The 22,119-nt window shown below is 41.2% G+C and overlaps 3 protein-coding genes across 5 annotated transcripts; 2 read left to right on the forward strand and 1 right to left on the reverse strand.

Moving 5' to 3' along the window:
• Positions 1–3,049: 3,049 nt before the first annotated feature.
• On the reverse strand, positions 3,050–8,674 carry LOC132210995 (telomerase reverse transcriptase-like). Of its 3 annotated transcripts, none has more exons than XM_059654998.1 (2): positions 7,092–8,674; positions 3,050–5,261 (listed from the first exon to the last, which is right to left on the reverse strand). In XM_059654998.1, the coding sequence occupies exons 1-2, from the start codon at positions 7,162–7,164 to the stop codon at positions 4,717–4,719; spliced, it is 618 nt and encodes a 205-aa protein (XP_059510981.1). In that variant the 5' UTR covers positions 7,165–8,674; the 3' UTR covers positions 3,050–4,716. The 3 variants fall into 3 exon arrangements, with proteins under 3 accessions (XP_059510981.1, XP_059510980.1, XP_059510982.1); XM_059654997.1 differs by having other exon boundaries at positions 3,050–5,306; XM_059654999.1 differs by having other exon boundaries at positions 6,888–8,674.
• LOC125464263 (acylphosphatase-1-like) lies at positions 7,394–8,732 on the forward strand. The gene has a single exon (XM_048556544.1). The coding sequence runs from the start codon at positions 7,465–7,467 to the stop codon at positions 7,768–7,770; it is 306 nt and encodes a 101-aa protein (XP_048412501.1). The 5' UTR covers positions 7,394–7,464; the 3' UTR covers positions 7,771–8,732.
• Positions 8,733–11,012: 2,280 nt separating this feature from the next.
• Positions 11,013–21,154, forward strand: LOC125464262 (transmembrane protein 17-like). The gene is made up of 4 exons (XM_048556543.2): positions 11,013–12,934; positions 14,134–14,237; positions 15,239–15,352; positions 20,508–21,154. The coding sequence occupies exons 1-4, from the start codon at positions 12,775–12,777 to the stop codon at positions 20,805–20,807; spliced, it is 678 nt and encodes a 225-aa protein (XP_048412500.1). The 5' UTR covers positions 11,013–12,774; the 3' UTR covers positions 20,808–21,154.
• The last annotated feature ends 965 nt before the right edge of the window (positions 21,155–22,119 follow it).

Consider the following 22,119-nt stretch of genomic DNA (forward strand, 5'->3'; position numbering starts at 1 on the left):
GTTGGAGCAGTAAAGATGAATGTAGGTGGGGAGTTAGGGAGGGGATAGGTCGGTCCAGGGAGGATGGACAGGTTAAGGAGGCAGGATGAGGTTAGTGGGTAGGAGATGGGGGTGTGGCTTGAGGTGGGAGGAATGGCTAGGGAGGCAGGGACGAGCTTGGGTAGTTTTGGGATGCAGTTGGGGTAGGGAAGATTTTGAAGCTTGTGAAGTCCACATCGATATCCTTGGGCTGCAGGGTTCCAAAGCAAAATATGAGATGCTGTTCCTGCAGCTTTCTGGTGGCATCATTGTGACAATGCAGAACGCCCAGGATGGACATGTCATCCAAGGAGTGGGGGGGGGGTGGAGTTGAAATTGTTCAGGACTGGGAAGTGTAGTTGTTTGTTGCGAACTGGCTATAGGTGTTCCACAAAGCGGTCCCCAAGCCTCCGCTTGGTTTCCCCAATTAGAGGAGGCCACAATGGGTACAGCGGATACAGTATGCCACATTAGCAGATGTGCAGGTGAATATCTGTTTCATGTGGAAGGTCTTCTTAGGGCATGAGATGGGGGTGAGGTGTAGGTGCAGGTGTAGTGGACAAGGGAGTCACAGAGGGAGTGGTCCCTCTGGAAAGCAGATAAGGGTGGGGAGCGAAAAAATGTCTTTGGAAGTGGGGTCAGATTGCGAATGGCGGAAGTGTCAGAGGACGATACGTTGGATTCAGAGGTTGGTGGAGTGGTATGTGAGAACAAAGGGGATTCTGTTTTCGTTGTTATTGTGGGTAGGGGGTGTGAGGGATGTGTTGCAGGAAATGCAAGAGACATGGTCGAGGGCATTTTCAACCACTGTGGAGGGGAAGTTGCAGTCTTTGAAAAACAAGGACATCTGAGATGCCTGGAAGTGGAATGCCTCATCTCGGAAGCGGATGCAGTGGAAGCAAAGGAAATGGGAATAGGGGATGGCCTTTTTGCAGGCAGGTGGGTGAGAGGAGGTGTATTCTATATAGCTGCGGGAGTCAGTAGGTTTGAAATGGATATCGGTTTCCAGATGGATGCCAGAGATGGAGACAGAGAGGACCAGGGAGGAAAGAGAGGTATCAGAGATGGTCCAGGTGGACTTAAGGCTGGGATGGAAGGTGTTAGTGAAGTGGATGAACTGTTTGTGCTCCTCATGGGAGCACAAAGTGGTGTTGATACAACCATCGATATAATGGAGGAAGAGGTGGGGATGAGGGCCAGTGTAGCTTTGGAAGAGGGATGTTCCACATATCCTACAAAGACGCAGGCATAGCTTGGGCCCATGTGGGTACCCATGGCCACTCCCTTCATGTCTTAATGAGCAAAGGCTTTTGTCTTAAACAAGACATAGTCTATTGCATGATAACAGTTAGGTACAAGTTAGATGTTTGAGCAGATTTTCCAAGGAGTGGCAGTGCAATCTCATCAGATGCCATTCTGATTTTTTTGTTGAAAGACAAGGACTCCATATTTCTCAGCTGAGATTCCGCTCAGGACTTTGTCAGAAACTGGATACAGGAGATTCTGGCGAGTTGAATGCAAAATTAGTTCAGTGACAGAAAACAAGTACAGACATGTTTGTAAATTAAAAGTGGTTTCCAATGGTGTTCTACAAGGTTTAGTCTTGGGTCTCGTGCTGTTTGTGGTATATACTAATGATTTAGACTTAAATCCAAAAGTCATGATTGGGTAATTTGCAGACAACACAAAAATTGGCCACATAGATGATAGTGAAAAAGATGGCAGTTGCACTTAATCATGAAGTGAGACTCTTCAGAGCATTGACAAAAATTGACAGGTAAAGGCTGTATCTGCTGATGGAGCATGTGTGTTTTGCCCCACTTAATTTCATGCATGAACATTCAAACTAGATTTGTCTTGAAAGTGGATGTGTGATGAACAGAATCCTCCTGGCCTTACCTTCCTTCTGGGCATTGTCCTTCTAGCATCTTCACTTCCTCCATCCCACACCCTTACTTCCCCCCATCCCACATACTCACCCCATCTCCTCACACCCCCTCTCCCTCCATGTCCCTAGTCCTCTGCTGTGTTCTTTATTTCCCCTCTCAATCTGTAGATTGGATAGACTCTTTTAATGTTCTTGCAAAGATTTATAGCTTGGGTTATGGGTGAGGTTGTTGACTTCCACTGAGCTATCTGATTATAGTTCAGACATTTCATCAACATGTTGGGTAGCACGATCAGTGCAGCCTCTGCTTAAATGGTTGTTCTACACTGTTTAGTATTTATATAATCTGGTGTTTTATGTCATTTCTGGTTCTTTTTTGCATGAGTTTGTGGGGTCTAATTCCACGTGTTTATTGATTGCATTATGGGTGGAGAACCAAGTCTCCAGGAATTCCTGTGCATGTCTGTGGCTGACTTGAGCTCGGATGGTTACGTCGTCCAGTTAAATTGATGGCCTTTGTTGTCCAAGTGTACTAAAATGAGGGCAAGTTGTTGTGTTGTTTTGCTGCTAGCTTGTGTTCATGTATCCTGCTGGCTAGTTTCCTTCCTGTCTGTCCAATGTAATGTTTTTGGCAATCTTTGCATGGTATCGTGTACACCAAGCTGGTCTTGCATTTCGTAGGTATGGGGTCTTTGGTCCTTGTGAGTGTTGTAGTGTGGGTGTGGTTTTGTGGACTATCCTGATTCCTAGTAGTCATAGGAATCTCATTGTCAGTGCCAATGTGTTTTTGACATATGGTCGTCTGGCCAGTGTATTAGGGCTTATTGTGTCCTCCTGGTGTTTACGATTTAGCAGGCATCTGGTGGATGAAGTTGGTGGATTTCTCTGAGCTTCTTCTTGCATCCTGCTTCCACTACAATCTGAATAACACTCAAAATCCAGTCTTCTTTGAACTGTAATAAATATAATAAAAACTCATCAGTGAGTTTAACAACAATTCTGTCTATTTTGAATTCTGATTTCAAAGCTCCAGTCACAATTCCCCGCTAATCTGTAGAGATCATTCATGAACTTATCCATGGATTCCTGTAGATACTGAACTTTTCAGGTAAATTTTGCTTTTCAAGAATTTTATTTGTTCCCATATAATCATCAAAAGCTTAAACATCATCAAAGGTATCTTTGCATTTTTTTTAATACACGATCTACCTACAATATCATCTTTACATCTTATTGAATTCAAAACTATCTATTTATTTAGCTTGTGATTTTGTGCCTAGCTTGGAAGCAATTCTGTTTCTTAAGAATTTAGATAAATGTGAGATGTTGCATTTCAGTAAGTCAAACCAGGGCTGGACTTATACTGTTCGTGGTAGGGCCCTGGAAAGTGTTACCGAACAAGGAGACCACGGGTTGCAGGTGCATAATTCCCTGAAAGTGGAGTAGCAGGTAGCCAGGGTGGTGAAGGTGGCATTTGGCCTGTATGCCTTCACTGGTCAGTGCATTGAGTATATGAGTTAGGATGTCATGTTGTGGCCATACAGGACATTGGTGAGACCACTTAAAATACTGGTTTCAGTTCTGGTCTCCCTGCTATAAGAAAAATGTTACATTTGAAAGGGTTCGGAAAAGGTTTACAAGAATGTTACCGAGTTGGAGGATTTGAACTATAGGAAGAGGCTGGTTTTTTTTCGGCCTGCAGTGTCAGAGACTGAGGGGTGACCTTATAGGAGTTTATAAAATGAACAATCAGTACAGTGAATAGCCAAGGTATTTTTCATAGGGTAGGGGAATCCAAAGCTATGATGCAAAGATTTAAGGTGAGAGGGGAAAGATTTAAAAGGGACCTAAGGGGGCAATGTTTTCAAGCAGAGGTGGTACATGTATGGAATGATCTGCGAGAGGAAGTGATAGTAGCTAACACAATTACTACTTTTTAAAAAACATCTGGTTGGGTTCTTTAATTGGAAAGGATTAGAGGCATATGGGCCAGCGAGTTTTGAGAAGATTTGTAGCTCAGGTTGAGGTTCTGGATGTGAGTTTGCTCGCTGAGCTGGAAGGTTCGTTTTCAGATGTTTCGTCACCATTCTAGGTAACATCATCAGTGAGCCTCCGACGAAGCGCTGGTGTTATGTCCCGCTTTCTATTTATCTGGTTAGGCGTCCTTGGGTTGGTGATGTCATTTCCTGTTCTTTTTCTCAGGGGATGGTAGATTGGCTCCAAGCCAACGTGTTTGTTGATGGAATTCCAGTTGGAATGCCGTGCTTCTAGGAACTTTCGTGCATGTCTCTGTTTGGCTTGTCCTAGGATGGATGTGTTGTCCCAATCAAAGTGGTGTCCTTCCTCATCTGTATGTAAGGATATGAGTGATAGTGGGTCATGTCGTTTTGTGGCTAGTTGATGTTCATGTATCCTGGTGGCTAGCTTCCTGCCAGTTTGTCCAATGTAGTGTTTGTCACAGTTCTTGCAAGGTATTTTGTAGATGACGTTCGTTTTATTTGTTGTCTGTACAGAGTCTTTTAAGTTCATTTGCTGCTGTTTTAGTGTGTTGGTGGGTTTGTGGGCTACCCTGATGCCAAGAGGTCCGAGTAGTCTGGCAGTCATTTCGGAAATGTCTTTGATGTAGGGGAGAGTGGTTATAGTTTCTGAGCCCGTTTTGTCTGTTTGTTTGTTTGGGTTTGTTGCTGAGGAATTGGCGGACTGTGTTCATAGGGTACCCATTCTTTTTGAATGTGCTGTATAGGTGACTTTCCTCTGCTCTGCGTAGTTCCTCTGTGCTGCAGTGTGTGGTGGCTCGTTGGAATAATGTTCTAATGCAGCTTCGTTTGTGGGTGTTGGGATGGTTGCTCCTGTAGTTCAGTATTTGGTCCGGATGTGTTGTTTTCCTGTAGACGCTGGTTTGAAGTTCCCCATTGGCTGTTCGCTCTACTGTGACATCTAGGAACGGCAGTTTGTTGTTGTTTTCCTCCTCTTTTGTGAATGTTATGCCAGTAAAGGGTATTATTGATGGTCTTGAAGGTTTCCTCTAGTTTGTTTTGTTTAGTGATGACAAAGGTGTCATCCACACAGCGGACCCAAAGTTTGGGTTGGATGATTGGCAGAGCTGTTTGTTCGAGTCTCTGCGTTACTGCCTCTGCTAAGAACCCTGATATCGGAGATCCCATGGGTGTACCGTTGGTTTGTCTGTAGGTTTTGTTATTGAAAGTGAAGTGGGTGGTGAGGCATAGGTCCACTAGCTTGATGATGTTGTCCTTGCTGATGAGGTTGGTGGTGTCTGGTGTATGTGTCTTCTGTTCTTCTAATAGTGTAGTCAGTGTTTCTTTGGCCAGGTTGATGTTGATGGATGTGAACAGGGCTGTTACGTCAAAGGAGACCATTATTTCATCATAGGAGTGTTCTCCTAACATCCAGGGGGAAAAGCAGGAACATGGTTTGTGCAAAACCAGACATCAATAATCTGACACTTCCGCCATCTACAATCCGACCCCACCACCCAAGACATTTTTCCATCCCCACCCCTGTCTGCTTTACGGAAAGACCACTCTCTCCGTGACTCCCTTGTTCGCTCCACACTGCCCTCCAACCCCACCACACCCGGCACCTTCCCCTGCAACCACAGGAAATGCTACACTTGCCCCCACACCTCCTCCCTCACCCCTATCCCAGGCCCCAAGATGACTTTCCACATTAAGCAGAGGTTCACCTGCACATCTGCCAATGTGGTATACTGCATCCACTGTACCCGGTGTGGCATCCTCGACATTGGGGAAACCAAGCGGAGACTTGGGGACCGCTTTGCAGAACACCTCCGCTCGCTTCGCACTAAACAACTGCACCTCCCAGTCGCAAACCATTTCCACTCCCCCTCCCATTCTTTAGATGACATGTCCGTCATGGGCCTCCTGCAGTGCCACAATGATGCCGCCCGAAGGTTGCAGGAACAGCAACTCATATTCCGCTTGGGAACCCTGCAGCCCAATGGTATCAATGTGGACTTCACCAGCTTCAAAATCTCCCCTTCCCCCACCGCATCCCAAAACCAGCCCAGTTCGTCCCCTCCCCCCACTGCATCCCAAAACCAGTCCAACCTGTCTCTGCCTCCCTAACTTGTTCTTCCTCTCACCCATCCCTTCCTCCCACCCCAAGCTGCACCCCCATCTCCTACCTACTAACCTCATCCCACCTCCTTGACCTGTCCGTCTTCCCTGGACTGACCTATCCCCCTCCCTACCTCCCCACCTATACTGTCTCCACCTATCTTCTTTTCTCTCCATCTTCGGTCCGCCTCCCCCTCTGTCCCTATTTATTTCAGAACCCTCTCCCCATCCCCCTCTCTGATGAAGGGTCTAGGCCTGAAACGTCAGCTTTTGTGCTCCTGAGATGCTGCTTGGCCTGCTGTGTTCATCCAGCCTCACATTTTATTAGCATTTGGAATGCACTGCCTGCACATGTGGAGAGACATTCAAGAGGGCATTGAACAATTACATGCATGAAAATAATGTTCAAACTTATGGTGGGGGGGCTGCAGGGAAATAAAGGTAAAAAGCACAAGTTATAGATATAACACAGTGTGGAGCTGGATTAACACAGCAGACCAGGCAGCATCAAAGGTGCAGCAAAACTGATGTTTCAGGTTGGGACCCTTCTGTTTTCTGTTGTTAAGTCTCCTGCACAGATCACAGGAGAGCTCACATAATGCAGGTTAAATTTTACATTCATTCAAAACAAGCAGAAAGTAAGAGAAATTGTCTGGCTGACTAAACAGGATTCTGTTTGATATTCTGATCAGAGATAATGGGAACTGCAGATGCTGGAGACTCCAAGATAACAAAGTGTGAAGCTGGATGGACAGATGCTGCTTGGCCTGCTGTGTTCATCCAGCTTCACACTTTGTTATCTGTTTGATATTCTGATTGGTTCTGTTCAATACATACAGAAAACCATCAACCTTTATACCCCTGCAATCACATATATTACTTACATTTCATTCTTGTACAAACAGAAATCTTGTATCCTAAGTACTTATTTTATGCTGTGTACAGTAATGTTTAGATTCTCTAGTCTGTTCCCGAGAATAATAAAGAATTAAAAGTTCCTCTCCAGCCATTTCTGGGTACTCAAAGCCCGCTAAAAATTGCCTTCCTGTTCTGTGCTGTCATGTGCCATCCCACTAATGTTGCCTCACCCCGTTTCGTGACATTTTCTTCAAGCTGCACTGCAATTGTCATTTGAAGAGCTGGTGTAGGCACATTGGACATAATGGCCTCTTCTCATGCTTCTTCATTTTGTAGTCTGGTGTCAGCGAAACGCATTCCCTAAACAAAGGGCAGTGCAAAATACAGTAAGGGACAAACACCACTGAACCCGAGCCCTCGATGAACAGTTTAGCCACTATCCCCTCCACAGCCTTCGTCTTCAAACCTATTGGCGTTTCAAACCCGTGACGCTTGCGCACAAGCCGCAGGGATTAGTCGGTCACCGTCCACCACGTGACTGGGACTCCAGTACCCAGAAGGCGCTGTTCGACCGGATGCAGCGGTTACCAAGGAGCTGTTGTCATGTCGTCCGGTGGTGAAGGCCCGCTGCTGTCGCTGGATTTTGAAGTGTTTGGCAAAGTGCAGGGAGTTTTCTTCCGGAAATATACGCAGAAAGAGGCGAAGCGGCTTGGCCTGGCTGGATGGGTGGAGAACACGGAGCAGGGGACAGTGCGAGGCCAGCTGCAGGGAGCCGAGGAGCCGGTCCGGGCCATGCAAACCTGGCTGCGCCGTACAGGTAGCCCCAAGTCCCGGATAGACAGAGCGGAGTTCAGCAACCAGAAGCGAATCCAGCGCCGGGAGTACCCCGACTTCCAGATCATCAAGTAACCGGAGGCGGGGCTCTGTCAGCCCGAGAGTCACGGAGAGGATCCAGTCCGGCTTGGGAGTTGCTCGGTTCCGCTCTGATTCCAACCGCTTACGGAGTTCTGTTAGAAACGGAATCAGCCACTGTCAACCTGGAACCAGCCTCGCTGGGAATCAACCTCTCTCAAAAGTTCGCCGATAACCTTTAGTCCGGATGTTGAGGGTCTTTGTGGTTTATGTTCAATGTTTCCGGACAGTATTTCAAGTAGGTCCGCATTTGTCTTCGATGTTTTCTCCCTGTTCTTGTGTTCTTTTTCATGGAGGTTGGATGATGGTGAGTGGGGTTGATGTCCGGTTCTTGCCACCGTGGTCAGATCTGTAGCAACATTCCTATCAACAAACCAGAACGACCTCCAAATTTGGAGTTCCTTCCGAACCGACCTGAGATGTTTTTGAAGGCTCACGTTTTCCCATCTGTTGTAAGATTTGTTTGTCTGAATTGTCAAACTGAAAAGAGTACTACGGTAAATAAGGTACATAGGCGTGAGTTTTTTTTAAGTTCAACTGAAAAGCTCGCTTCTGCGTTTTCATTATTTTCATGTGAAAGGATTCAATTTTGAGTCTAAACTTAAAGCAAAATGGCATTTTCGTAAAAGTGGTCTTGGTTAGAGAGCCTCCTAAGTGTGTTGCTAGACCGGTACTTCGCACCACTGCGTACTTTGTGCAGTTAAAGTGAGAGTTAATACAAAACAACATTCAGATTTAAAGGAGGTGCGGCCCCTGCAGTGAGATATTAAACAAACGTTCTATTCCACTGTTCCTGCACTTCAGGAACAACCCATTGGTAATAACACAGTGACGACCACTAAGAGGTTCTGGCGACAGATCTAACGTTAAACTTCCATGATCATTTTCCCAACTTCTGTTACTGACAAGATAATAAAATGTGAGGCTGGATGAACACAGCAGGCCAAGCAGCATCTCAGGAGCACAAGGTGCTGCTTGGCCTGCTGTGTTCATGCAGCCTCACATTTTATTATCTTGGAATTCTCCAGCATCTGCAGTTCCCATTATTTCTGTTACTGACAAGTTGCCTTGCACAAAATTGCTGACATACTTCGCCTCAACCAGTGCAAAATAATCTATTGCATGTGAAGTGGTTTTCTTTAAAACATTTAATGTTATGGTCTAGTTCAAATATTTAGATCTGCCACAATTAAAGTGCCACTGTTTTGCAAAGTTTTATGTAAAGTTGAACACTGTAACAAAACTGATTTCACAACATTCTGAAATAAAGTTATTCTGCATTACACATTCTGAATCACAATATTTCAGGCTCAATTCATTTGTGTCTGCACTAAGTGGGAATTACAAGGAAAATAAAGCATCTTCATTGTCTGAAAGCTCTTAACTAGAGCCTAATTTCTGGAAAAAAGTCAATAGTTTCACAGTCACATGGCACAGTTGCAATTACTAGTTGAAGATGGGAGTTACAGCTCGAACTGCTTGCTTTGAATTCTGAGAATAGTTCTGTGGAGCCTGTTATAAAGGAGAGCATTTAGAAATACATTTACATAATCATGCAGAGATAGCATAATGGAAAAATCATGCCTAACAAATTTATTAGCATTCTCTGAGGAGATAACATGCAGGATAGATAAAGTGAAATAAGCAAATGTAATATATTTGGTTTTCCAGAAGGAGCTTGAAATGTTACCATTGTTTTAGGCTACTTTACAAGATAAGACCCTATGTTACCGGATGTAGGATGTTAGTTTGGGTTCAGAATTGGCTAACTAATAGAAGACAGAGTTGGGATGTGGAGACATTTTAAGGGGTGATAATTTGTATCCCATAGAGTGCAACAGGATCAGTGATGAGGCCACAATTATTTACAATATGAATTAATGACTTGGATGAGGAAAATGAATGTAGGCAGCTTTTCAGGAGGGAAAAAAATAGATGGAAAGGCAAATGTTAAGGATGACACAATGCACTGGGGTAAAGACTAGTTGAGTGAGTGGGCAAAGCCTTAGCAGATGGAATAGAATGTGGGAAAATATGAGGTTATGCACTTGCAGGAAGAATAGAGGAGCTGAATATTATTTAAATGGAGAAATATTGCAGTAGGCTTCAGCACAGGGATTTAGGAGTCCTTGCACATAAATCTCAAAGATCAGGTAATAGGGAAGGCAAAGGGAATGTTGGTCTCTAAAGGGAATGGAGTATAAAATAGGGAAGACCTAATAAAACCTTACAAGGTACTAGTCAGACCACAGCTGGAATACTGTGAACAGTTTTGAACCTGTTTTGGGTAAATTGCCACAAGTTACCTCTAATTCAGGTACTTATTAAGAAATCTCACAGGCAATCAAATACTGAAACAATGATTTAAACTTTATCGCATGTAGCAACTAAAATAACCTGAAGTGAGCAAGTTAAGCCTTACAATGCAATCTTGCTATTACCTGATTATTGGTGGAATTAAGCTACAGTCTCAATACAGTATTTGTCTCTGAAAGTGTCCAGGGTTCGATCCATATGTAAAGCGGTTGTCTCGAGTTATATTAAAGAGGGAGTTCTGGTGTTGGATTCTTATACAGATTCTTGTCCTTCAGGTCTGTGTGATATTATTGATTTTTTTAAAGGCCTTTCATCCAAATTACTGCAAGTCTGCGGCTTGCCTTATCAGAAATAGCTTCCCTGTTCTTTCTTACATTTGGCATTGACTATTTGAAGGCACAGCTTTCTTTTGATTGCCATGCTGAAGAATTTAAGCAGTTAATCAGTTGTCATTATGGCATAAAGCAGCCAGTCATCAAGCGGTCAAGACAGTTTTCTTCATGTAGTTTCGACTCCTATGCATGGCAAATTGCTTTCAACTCCTGTGTACGATTGTTCTTGTCGCTAATAATTTATTCCAATGAGAGGTATTGCTGCTACTTTCTGTGTGTAACAGTTTATTTTCTGTTGATTCATTCAATCCATGAACAGTTATTAAAGTTCTGAAGTTTGTAAATATCACAGCCCCACCTCTTTGTTCATAATTTTAATATGATGACCAAACACTAGTAATTAGCCATTTTCCACCATAATTGGTCTATATCGAGGCTAAGTTGCTACAGCATTTTGATATTGTAGACTTCAGAACTTTTATTTAGTAACTGCTCATAGTTTGAATGAGTCGACAAAGGTAAACTGTTAAACACGGAAAGAATCAGTAATAGCTCTGTCTGGAATTAATTATTAAAGGACAAGGACAGTGGAGAAAGTGGAAAGGAAACCAGGGAACAATAGATTGGTGAGCCTGATGTGTGGGTAAGTTGTTTGAAGGGATTTTGAAGGAAAGAATGTATATGTATTTGGAAAACCGAAGACTGATTAGGGATAGTCAACATGGCTTTGTGCATGGGAAATCATGTCTCGCGAAGAAGATTTATGAAGGCAGATTGGTGGATGTAGTCTACATGGACTTCAGTAAAGGTCTGACAAGGAGATGCATGGTAGACTTGTTAGCAAAGTTACATCAGGGAGAACCAGCCATTTGGATACAAAGATAGCAGGAACTGCAGATGCTGAAGAAGATCATTTCTGAAGAAGGTTCTAGGCCCGAAACATCAACTTTCCTGCTCCTCTGCTGCTGTTTGGCCTGCTGTGTTCATCCAGCTCTGCACCTTGTTATCACATTTGGATACAAAATTGGCTCAAAGGTAGGGGACAGTTGGTGACAGTGGACAGTTGGTTTTCAGACTGATCGATGATCAGTGATGTGCAGCAAAGATCGGTGCTGGGTCCATTGCTTTATGTCATTTATATAAATGATTTGGATGTGAATATAGCAGGTATGGTTAGTAAGTTTGCACATGACACTAAAATTGGTGATGTAATCGACAGTGAAAAAGTTTACCTCAGAGTACAACAGGACATTGATCAAGCAGGCAGTTAATGCTAGGGTCCTGGAGAGTGTTGCTGAACAAAGAAACCAAGGGGTGTTGGTGCATAATTCTTTGAAAATGGAGCTGCAGTTAGAGTGGTGAAGAAGGCATTTGGCACGCTTGTCTTTATTGGTCAAAACGTTGAGTATAGGCATCGGGACATCGTGTTGCGGTCACTTTTAGAATATTGCATACAATTCTGCTTGCCCTCCTATAGGAAAGATGTTAAACTTGATAGATGTGGAAAAGATTTGCAAGGATATTGCTGGGACTGGAGGTTTTGATGTCTAGGGAGAGGCTGAATAGGCTGGGGTTTTCTTCCCTGGAGAGTCAGAGGCTGTATGGAATGAGTTGCCAAAGGAAATGGTTGAGGTGGATGCAATTACAACATTTAAAAGGCACCTGGATGGGAATATGAATAGGAAGACTTTAGAGGGATATGGGCCACATACTGGCAAATGGGACTAGCTCAGGGTGGGGTGTCTGGTCGCCACAAACTAGTTGGACTGAAGGGTCTGTTTCCATGCTGTATGACTCTATGATTCTAAATGCAGATAAAGCTAAGAGGTAATTTCATACCAGAGGTGCCACATTGAAAATCATTTTTATGCAATAAATAGCATTTTCAAATACAATGCATGATAAGGGGGCAGATATAGTTCAAATAGGAGCCTTCAAACAGCAGTTGGATAAGCACTTTAAGAAGAAAGGAAATTTCAGGAATATGGAGAAACAACAGCCATAGGACAAACAGGGTTGTCTTCGTTAAGGGCCGGTGCAGGGCTGAATGGCAGCTTCTAATTCTATGATTTGATGAATTTCAAATTTTATTTTACTGTTACTACAAGTACATTTCAAAGATAACTCTAGTAGTTATTTCTACAATATTATTAAAAGCCATATGAAGAGCAAAGTTTTTGTTTAAAATAAAAAACACTGACTTTAACTGAATAATACAAAGGAGAACAGAGTAATTAATACTTAATATTGGCACAGACAACTATTTCAGGGTATCAGTGTTGTACGTATCTGGTCTTTTGGCTGCTATTGCAGGAGATTGCTGTATTACTGCTGATCAGATGGTGTTGGGATTATGAAGGATTTAGCTCAAATGGAACAGATTTCTCTACTAGCTATGTCTCTGTATTCTTCTCTGCCTCATAATATCAGTCAGAATCTGACTAATTTCACTGGACCTCTTTTCATCAGCAATAAAACTCAAGACTGTGGCAATGGACATAACATTATTTCAGGTAAGTCACACGAGCAGAAATTGCAAATTTACACCTGTAGTAACTGGTAATAACACAAAATAAGATAGGTTTGCTGAAGGAGTTTCCATGCACAGTCCTAGCAATAACCCAGACTGACAAACATGGCAATTTAACAGGGAACTCCCACAAAATCTTGGCAATAATCCAAAGGTCTATGACAGCATATGTTGTGCCGGAAAATGCAACACCAGCTGAAATGCAGATTGCATCTACTATCAGAAACTCCAATGCAAGTGACAGAAGTATGAATCCAAAGAGTTAAAAGGACAATATGGCAAATTAAATTACTTAGATCATCAAAATTTGAACAGCTTAATATAACGACCCCAGAGGTGCAAATGACCCAAGGACCTATAAATTTCACGCTAACATTTAGCATGAGAGCTTTAAGATAGTACAGATAATTCTAGCTTTTTTTTAAAACTGTTAAATACAAATTCTGTGAAGCTTTACACGGATATTTTAAAATGGACGATGTGGATTAAACACAAATTTATAACTAAAACAAAAGGAACTCCTTGCATTTCTGAAAAGCCTTTCATATGGGTCAGGAGCAGACAGGTTGGACTAGTTTAGTTTGGGATTATGGTCTGCTTGGACTGAAGGGTCTGTTTCTGTGCTGTATGACTGTCTCAAAATTTTTAACTGCCAATTATCTAGTTTTGAAGTGTAGATGATATTTTGTTTTGCACAAATGGCAAATGATATTTGTCTCATTCATGTGCTTCTGATTAAGGAATGAAAGGTCCACACCATCTAACAAAAATAGATGTATAGTGTGTCGGTTAATTTAGAAAGTTTTCAAAATGTGTTAACAGTAAGTAATGCTATGACATTTGGCAGAAAGTACTATAGGGGCCTTTTACTTCAAACTAAAAAAATTTTAACCAGCACACTTGATTTTTTTTTGTTTATCTTCCATATGCCTTAATTGAATGGGATTGGTTGTGAAAGCTGTTAAATGGTTTCAGACCCCAGGAACAGTATAAAAAACTTTTGTTTGTGTTAATGGCTGCTGGACATTTTCACCACTTTCTTCCTTGGTAACACCTCATTGAGTATAATTACGTGGAATAATGTGTTCACATTTACAGCTAAAATGATCTTGGTTCTGTAACTACTAATTATCACAATAAAAATGTTTAATAATTCACCCAGTTGAGTTTTTGTGTTAATAGCTAATGAGATGGTGTCCAGCTTACCTTTCCAGATGACACTGTATTTCAATGTCGTCTTCTTTCCATTCTGGTGGACATCAGAAGTGACCATGCTTCAACTTAAGGTAAGCATTTGTTGTGAGGCTCTGTTGACACTCCTTTGTCAACCATTGAGAAAGACACAAGTGGGATTTCTGGCAGGACTCAAAGGAAAGAATCTAGTTAACAGCGAACAAAGTCCATGAACTCATCTACAGCAATATCTCTTGATAAAAACAGGGCGCTTGGCCTCGAAAAGATAAGTGAGATGGGGTGTGCATTTTATAGCTAATATTCAGATTTACTTAAGATCTTCAAGGTGGCAACAAAGTATGTTGCATCGCGTATCAAGAGACAGATCAAACTTCCATTCTGAATTCGCAAGCATAACTAATACAGCCTACAAGGACAGCTTAGATATAACTCAGTAAGAGAAAGTCACGATTAGTAAAACAGTGGTGAAGCAATTAGTTCCAGCTGACAGAAAGGTTTGGAGGAAACAAATTGGAATGGTGGGAGGAATCAAGTTGGAAATTGGGAAATGGGTTGACATGTGATCAAGGAGACAGTAAGGACTACAGATGCTAGGACCCAGCATCAATAAACATAGAGCTGGACAAACAGAGCAAGTCAGACAGTATCAGATAAACAGGATAGTCAACATTTCAGGCCAAAACCCTTCGTTAGGGCTGGGGTGAAGGGTTCTGGCCAGAGCATTGACTTCCCTGCTCCCCTGATGCTGTCTCGTCTGCTGTGTTTGCCCAGTTCCACATGTATTCTCATGTGATCAAGTTGGAGAGAGCTTATTAGGAGAGTGCCAAGCTTAGGTTGGTAAACACTGAAATTTGTGAAGCTAACAATGGAATGCCTTAATTTGTTCTACTGCAGACATATAATACTAAGTACATGATAATTAGTTATTAGTATACTCTACTAATTAATGTAGAACTATCTATATTTCTCATTTTTGCAGTTAAAATTAAATAAGATTTTCTCCTCAACTCTAATTAATAGATCACGTTGAATTATGTTGAATAGTCGTGTACTGACTTGAGCTCCGGCTCTCTTCATCTCCTCCCTGGTACAGTATAGCTTATTACCAGAATACTACCAGTGGCTGCTTTTGATGGTTGTGATAATTCTCGCATTAATTGAATGTGTCCGACTTTTTCTGGGATACGTGGGAAATTTGCAGGAAAAGGTAAGTATCTTAGAAATGAATATTGCTATAGACATTGGCGTATGAGTCAACCTGTGTAACCTTTAAAAATCGCTCCAAAAGCTGGGATTGATTTAAACATGGAGTATGAAATGTGAACCAGAGTGTCGATATACCTAGCTGCAATTTTGAATTAAGAAAGAAATTCACAGCACTAGTAATTCATGTTAAATTAATACAGCATGCTTTATTGAATAAACTACAATGAAACCATTTTAAAACCCGTCAAATTTATTGTCTTTGGCACCTGTTACATAGAAAAACAGAAAATAGGAGAAGGAATAGGCTGTTCTTCCCTTTGTGTCTGCTCTGCACTCAAAATAATCACACTAATCATCTAGCTCAGTTCTCTATTCCTGCTTTCTCCCTATAATCTTTGTTCTCTTCAGCTCTAAGAACTATATCTAACTCCTTCTTGAAAACAGTCAACATTTTGGCCTCAACCACTTTCTGTGCAGAGATGCAGAGTCCACTGAATTCATTCTGAGTCACTTTGGCACCAGAATCATTTGAAAGATTCCACTCTGAACCAAACCATGTGGGTGAGCCTTAAATGGCTGTGCATCTTCTTCACAAAACAGCTCGTAACACCTGCTCACTGCTTCATGAGGTAAAATACGCACTTACAGGGTGAGAAAACAGGACCCAATATGAATGCAAATATGGCATGTTGTAACTACAAAGGAGGATCAACTTACACTTGGAGTACATGCAAAAATATGATTTTTGGAGGTGGAAAAAATTGGGTTGTTTCACACCAGGTTGAAGTGTACACCACAATCCACAATAGTTGTAAGTGTTTCTCCCTGCTTCCTCCACCAATGACTCATTGATAAGTATGCCAGTAGATTTACTAAACCTTCCCCATTGAAGGAATGTATGCCTTAATAAGATAACATATTCAGACTCAACTATGATATTCCCTTAAATCAATAGATTTCTGACAATCATCGTTGGTACTTGGAGGAAGGGCAGCTAAACCTGTAGAATATAACCTTAGCATGATGCAGGGAGAAATGGGTTTTCTTTTAACTTAATTTAGTAATGTGTTTTTGCTCAATGCACCAAGGCACAGATTCCAAACTGGAGGACTATACAACAACATCCTTTCAGATCTCTAATGAATGTGTAAAACAGTAAGAGGAATGGACCAGAATTTTTTAAATTCACCATTGAATATGGATGTCACTTGATGTGTCAGCATTTAATGTCCATCCCTAGTTGTCCTTGGGAAAGTGGTATTGAGCTATCTTCTTGAACCGCTGCAATCCATTTGCTGTAAGTAGACCTAACATTTCCTCAAAGCTGTGTTAGGTTCCCCCGAAGATCCTCACAGGTCGATCGGCATACCAATGATTTGCCTTCCAGTTTTGGACATAGTTTCTGAGCACAGAGCTCAAAAGTCTGCACACCAAAAAATAAGCAGAGGGAATATTGTGCAGACCCACATTGCAATTAGGAAGGTGTTCAGGATTTTAACACAGCGACAGTGACATTGAAGGAATGATGATGTTTCCAAGTTAGCATGGTGAGTGACTTGGAGGGGAACTTGCAGGTGATGTACCTATCTAACTGTTGCCTTTGTCCTTGGAAAATAGTGATCATGGGTTTGAAAGGTGCTGTCTCAGGATCCTTGGTGAGTTTTTGCAGTGCACCTTGTAGGTGGTGTATGCTGCCACTTCTGAGAGCTGACAATGGAAGGATTTAGTGTCGATCAAGTGTGTTACTTTGCTTTGGGTGAAGTGAAGCCATGTGAGTATTTTTAGAACTGTACTCATCCAGGCAAGTGTGTGTATTCCATCACATATATGACTTGTAGACTGTGGAGAGACTTTGGAAAATCAGGAGGTGAATTACTTACTGCAGGATTCTGAGTCACTAACCTGGTCATTTAGACACAGTATTTATGTGGCAAAGTCGAGTTTACTTTCTGGTCAATGGTAACCTTCAGGATGTTGATAGTAGAGGTATCTGCAATGGTAATGAAACTGAATGCCAATAGGCAATGTAACTCTCTAAGTCGGAAATGATCATTGTCTGGCACTTGTATGTTTTGAATGTACTTCCTACTTGCCCGCCAACCTTGATACAGGCCAGGTCTTACAGCATTTTTATCATAGAATCCCAACAGTATGGAAACAGGCCCTTTGGCCCAAAACATCCACACCAATCCTCAGAGCATCCCACTCAGACCCATTTCCTTACAACTCACCTAATCTAGTCTGCTTCAAAATTATTCAGAAACCAAGGTAATCTATTCTTATGTTAGGAAATGTAAGCTTCTCATCAGTGGAGGCAAACAAAACAGGATGCATGGAGCATTTTATTACCTCTGTAAATTTTAGGCATTAAGAAAATATCCATAAAAGTGCACAATATGACAATAACATGAAATCCCCTTGTATAAAAATTCAGAATGTACAAGCTAATTCCACTTGCACCAACTGTCAACTGACAAAACAAGCTCATCTCTTAATATTAATGTACTTTCTAAATATAAAATAGGTTTCTCATGAAGTTTAGCACTCACTCATAAAATATCTAATTTAAGACAAATTCAGTTTACAGTGTTTCAATAGAAACAAGGGTAATTTTGATGAAACAGAAAATGCTTGAAATATCTGAAATCAGCAACTGAAAGATAAAATTGTGTTGTTTTGGCCATTTAGCTTTGTTAACAGCCTCTTCTTTAATTAAAAAATCTGGCCTTCTGGATGTCTGTCTATCTAAAGCAATCAGTTTGTATTGTGTGAATTTATAATTGATTCCAGTTGTTTGTTGTAAAAGGAAATATATTGTACTTGAGTAGTGGTGAAAGAAAACATATTTTGTCAAAGCATTTTGTCTTGCACTCAACAGAATGCTCATAGGAATACCACAGTCAAGAGGAACAACGCTTTATAAAGAAGAGAGTATTGATTTGATGGCATTGTAGGGGACTTGTCATGGAGAATGTACCAGTTGAATGATAGCTGACAGTTAATTGTTAAGTTTCATTTAAATCATAAACCAGGCTGGTTGACTCTGACTGGTCAAAGCATTTCCCTGAGGAATGAATCAAAAGATGGCTGTCACCAATTTTATCAAGTTTTAAGACATGCAGGGTGTGTACGTGTTCTTTCTGTCTGCAAAGATAAGGACACCATGTGTAAGTATATACTTGAAGCTTCCAGTACTTGCAAGCCTGACTGGCAACCAATTTCAGATTGTCAATGTAATTCTTCGAGCACTCAAGATTATTTAGCAAATGTTACCCAATTGCAGATTCAGATGTAATGTTGGGCAAGATGCACTGAGTTTTTCAAGCATTGACTGACTGGCTATCCTTCGTATATTTACTTTTGCAAGCAGCCACGGGGATACAATTGAACATTTAATACAGTCAACCAGTCTTTGGGACATATTGTCTACAAAACTAGAGTCACTAAAATTTATTCTTGTGTGTGTAGCCAGAACATAACTCACATTGTTACTGTGTAGCAGCAATATGGAATAGCCTGTTTATCAAATGCTTTTTGAGATCCCTGTCATGGTAATCAGAGGTAGATTGTGCACTTATCAGAATTGAATGTGGCATCCTTAGGCCCATTCATCAGTTTGCATGACATGCAGCAAGAAATGATGTAATCGGGGTAACCATTATTTCACAAGGGTCTAGGCCTGAAACGTCAGCTTTTGTGCTCCTGAGATGCTGCTTGGGCTGCTGTCTTCATCCAGCTTCACACTTTGTTATCATTATTTCACAAGATCATTTTTATGTGTCCTATTTCAGTATGATGAGCAAATGGCTTGGGATTTATTTACAAGGTTGCTGATTCAGCCAAATTTATAATATGAGTGTGGAACTAAGAATACCAAAGTCTACATTGATGTGAGAATAGGTTTACAGTAGACAGTAATAGAAAGCCCTCTAGTAGATTTCACAAAAGAGACTGCAAAAGTCTTGAAACTCTCCAAAATATGAGCAACAGCATGGTACACCTGCATGTCCTGGAAAGTGCACATATTAACACACTGGGTGCTATTCTTTGCTGACAGAAAGATCATGTGCACGCATTGTACCTGCTTCAATTTAACAAAATAAGTTACAGCCATTCTCTGGTTCATTCTTCAGGGCAATGCCTTGACCAATCTGAGTTAATCAGTCTGGTTTAATTTATACTGCCAATCATCAACTAACTAGTACATTGTTAATGGCAATGCCCCGACCAGTCGGAGTTCACTTGCATGAATCAGCAACCTATTCTTTTCCGGAATACAATGTTTTCCCTATGTGCATTCTTGCGAATGTTTTAATGTGCCCAAAATGAAGAGACTCAAGAAAATGTGTACTTTTTCACCAAATATAAAGTACTACCAAATAATTATTTGTATACGTGCATCCCAGTTTTACAATTCAACCCAACTGAGATTCATCCCAATCCTGATTGACGGATTAAACTGGATGGCAACCACAAAGTAGAAATGATCTATTATGTGAAGAGGAAGAATATCCAGGACTACAGGGAAAAGGTTATACCAAAGCACTTTAGGTAAATTGTTCCTTTGGGGAGTCAGTGTTGAACATGACAGGCCTCCTTGCTGTAACTGTATTACAATTCAGTATTAGCCTTTGGAAAATTGGAATGCAGATTCACCAGAATGTTAAATGTTTGGGAAAGATTATGTGCATAAGTTTAAATTCTTTGGCCTATTTAACATGGGGACGATTTGAGTATGGGTTTTAGGATTATGAAAGGAAGTCATTGTGTAGACCGAAAGAAACTGTTTCCATTGCTGGAGTGCAGAACTAAAAGTAACTGCAAAATAAAAGGCAAGAAAATCATGAGAGAAGTTAGGAAACATATTTGATGCAAACTTGTTAGATACATGGATCTATTTCCTACAAAACAAATCAGTAGACGTTAGCACAAATTTAAATCACATCTAGCAAAAGATTTTTGCTAAGCAAAAGGATTATGGTGCCAAATGGGTTGATGATGTAAGATACTGACCAGTTGTGATTTCAGTGAATGATTGAAAAGACTTGTGGGGCCACATTTGTTTTGCGTGTTCCTCATGACTTAAGTATTATTTAAAGTTACTGGTGATTATTGTGCATCAGCTCCTGATCTGCCTTTTGGATTTTTACCTGCAGCTGCCAGAGTTGGCTGGATTTTGGTTGCTATCCTTTACAATCCAGCTACCTATTATTCTGTTCCTCCTCACTGATCAGTCTGTCATCATTTTACCCCTGGAGCAGACTGTTCATATTCTCTACTTCACTTTCCTGGTTTTTGAATTGGTTGTGGGATTCCAGGCCCTAAGACAAATGACAAACCACTTTGCTACGCGCTTCTGCCTCCAGCAGTTTCAAAAGCCAGAACATTCACAACAGTGCAAAAGGAAACAAGGAACAGGTATTCGACATGGGAAGAACTCTGTTTCCAATGTTTAATGAAGCAAGGACTTCCATGTGTACCGAAGCTCCTAACCATGTTAAAGCATGCAAGTCGCTACATTATTTCTGTGAACTTATCCCATTGTAAATGCTAAGACCTCTGTTCTGTTGTTGTGAGGTGACAGCTGTGTTAAAGAATTGATGTTTGCTTCAGCATAATTCAGACATTGAGTAGGACTTAGGAACGCTTCAAATATTTATGTGTTCTACCGACAGGAAACTGACACAATACTCTTATTTAAAATAATGTCAATCTTTGTGAAAATTGAGTTGCTTGTGTTGTTTGTGTATGGCTGTACTTATTGCATGTTGAAAACATTTTTTTTTCAGTTCCCTAACAAAAACAGAAGTTGATGAAAAAGCTCAACAGGTCTGGCAGCATCTGTGAAGAGGAATCAGAGTTAATGTTTTGGGGCCAGTGAGGAAGGTTCACCAGACCCAAAAATTAACTCTGGTTTCTCTTTGCATGTGCTGCCAGACCTGTTGAGCTTTTTCATCAACTTCTGTTTTTGTTTCTGATTTGCAGCATCTGCAGTTCTTTTGGTTTTTGTTGTGGTCTGCTCTCTTGTCTCACCTTTCTGTGCCCTTCCAGACAGCTACTCAAGTGTCTAAAAGATTGCCAGCCTAATTTGAACCTGACCTTTGCTAACACACACATTTTCTAGATTAACTCATAGAACAGCATTTAGCAATAAGTACCCTCATTAATTTTTGAAAAATTTCCTAGCACAGGAGCATTAGGCTAGCCTCTTGGTTTCTGTTTTCACTGCCTCTAACCTAGACCCCCTGCATAGAAGTTTTTCATCAGATCAATGGTAGGCAGAGACATAAAACAATTTGAGGACTGTGCTCCAACTTGCCTATTGCTTTCCACTGTCTGGTTTCAATTGCATTACTTGTGCCTTCCCACCAGACATACACAGGAGAAGAACATGGCGCCTGCTCTGTTACCCACTATTTTCACTCCAAGCAAAGTATCTACAGTTTTTGGGTGACAGTTCAGAGAAGCTCAAAGTGGAGGTCTGTGCAAGAATTTAAGAGTTTTGCTATATATAGGCCCTACTGTGAAAATGTTTTATTACAAACAACATAATAAGTACCTTTATGCCACACAACAATATATTTCAACTTCAGAGTAGCACCTGGTCATTCAAGCTTCTGATGTTCCTTGATAGAAATCCTCACATTTACTGAATACATGCACCTGCTAATAACAGATTGCTTCTTTGAAGTAAGATGCCACACCATGAATGAAAATCTGAAGTCAAATGCCATCCACTTTAAATAAATTCCTATACTGTTTTATTCC

The sequence above is a fragment of the Stegostoma tigrinum genome, chromosome 26, assembly GCF_030684315.1.
Source record: "Stegostoma tigrinum isolate sSteTig4 chromosome 26, sSteTig4.hap1, whole genome shotgun sequence".
Lineage (NCBI taxonomy): Eukaryota > Metazoa > Chordata > Chondrichthyes > Orectolobiformes > Stegostomatidae > Stegostoma > Stegostoma tigrinum.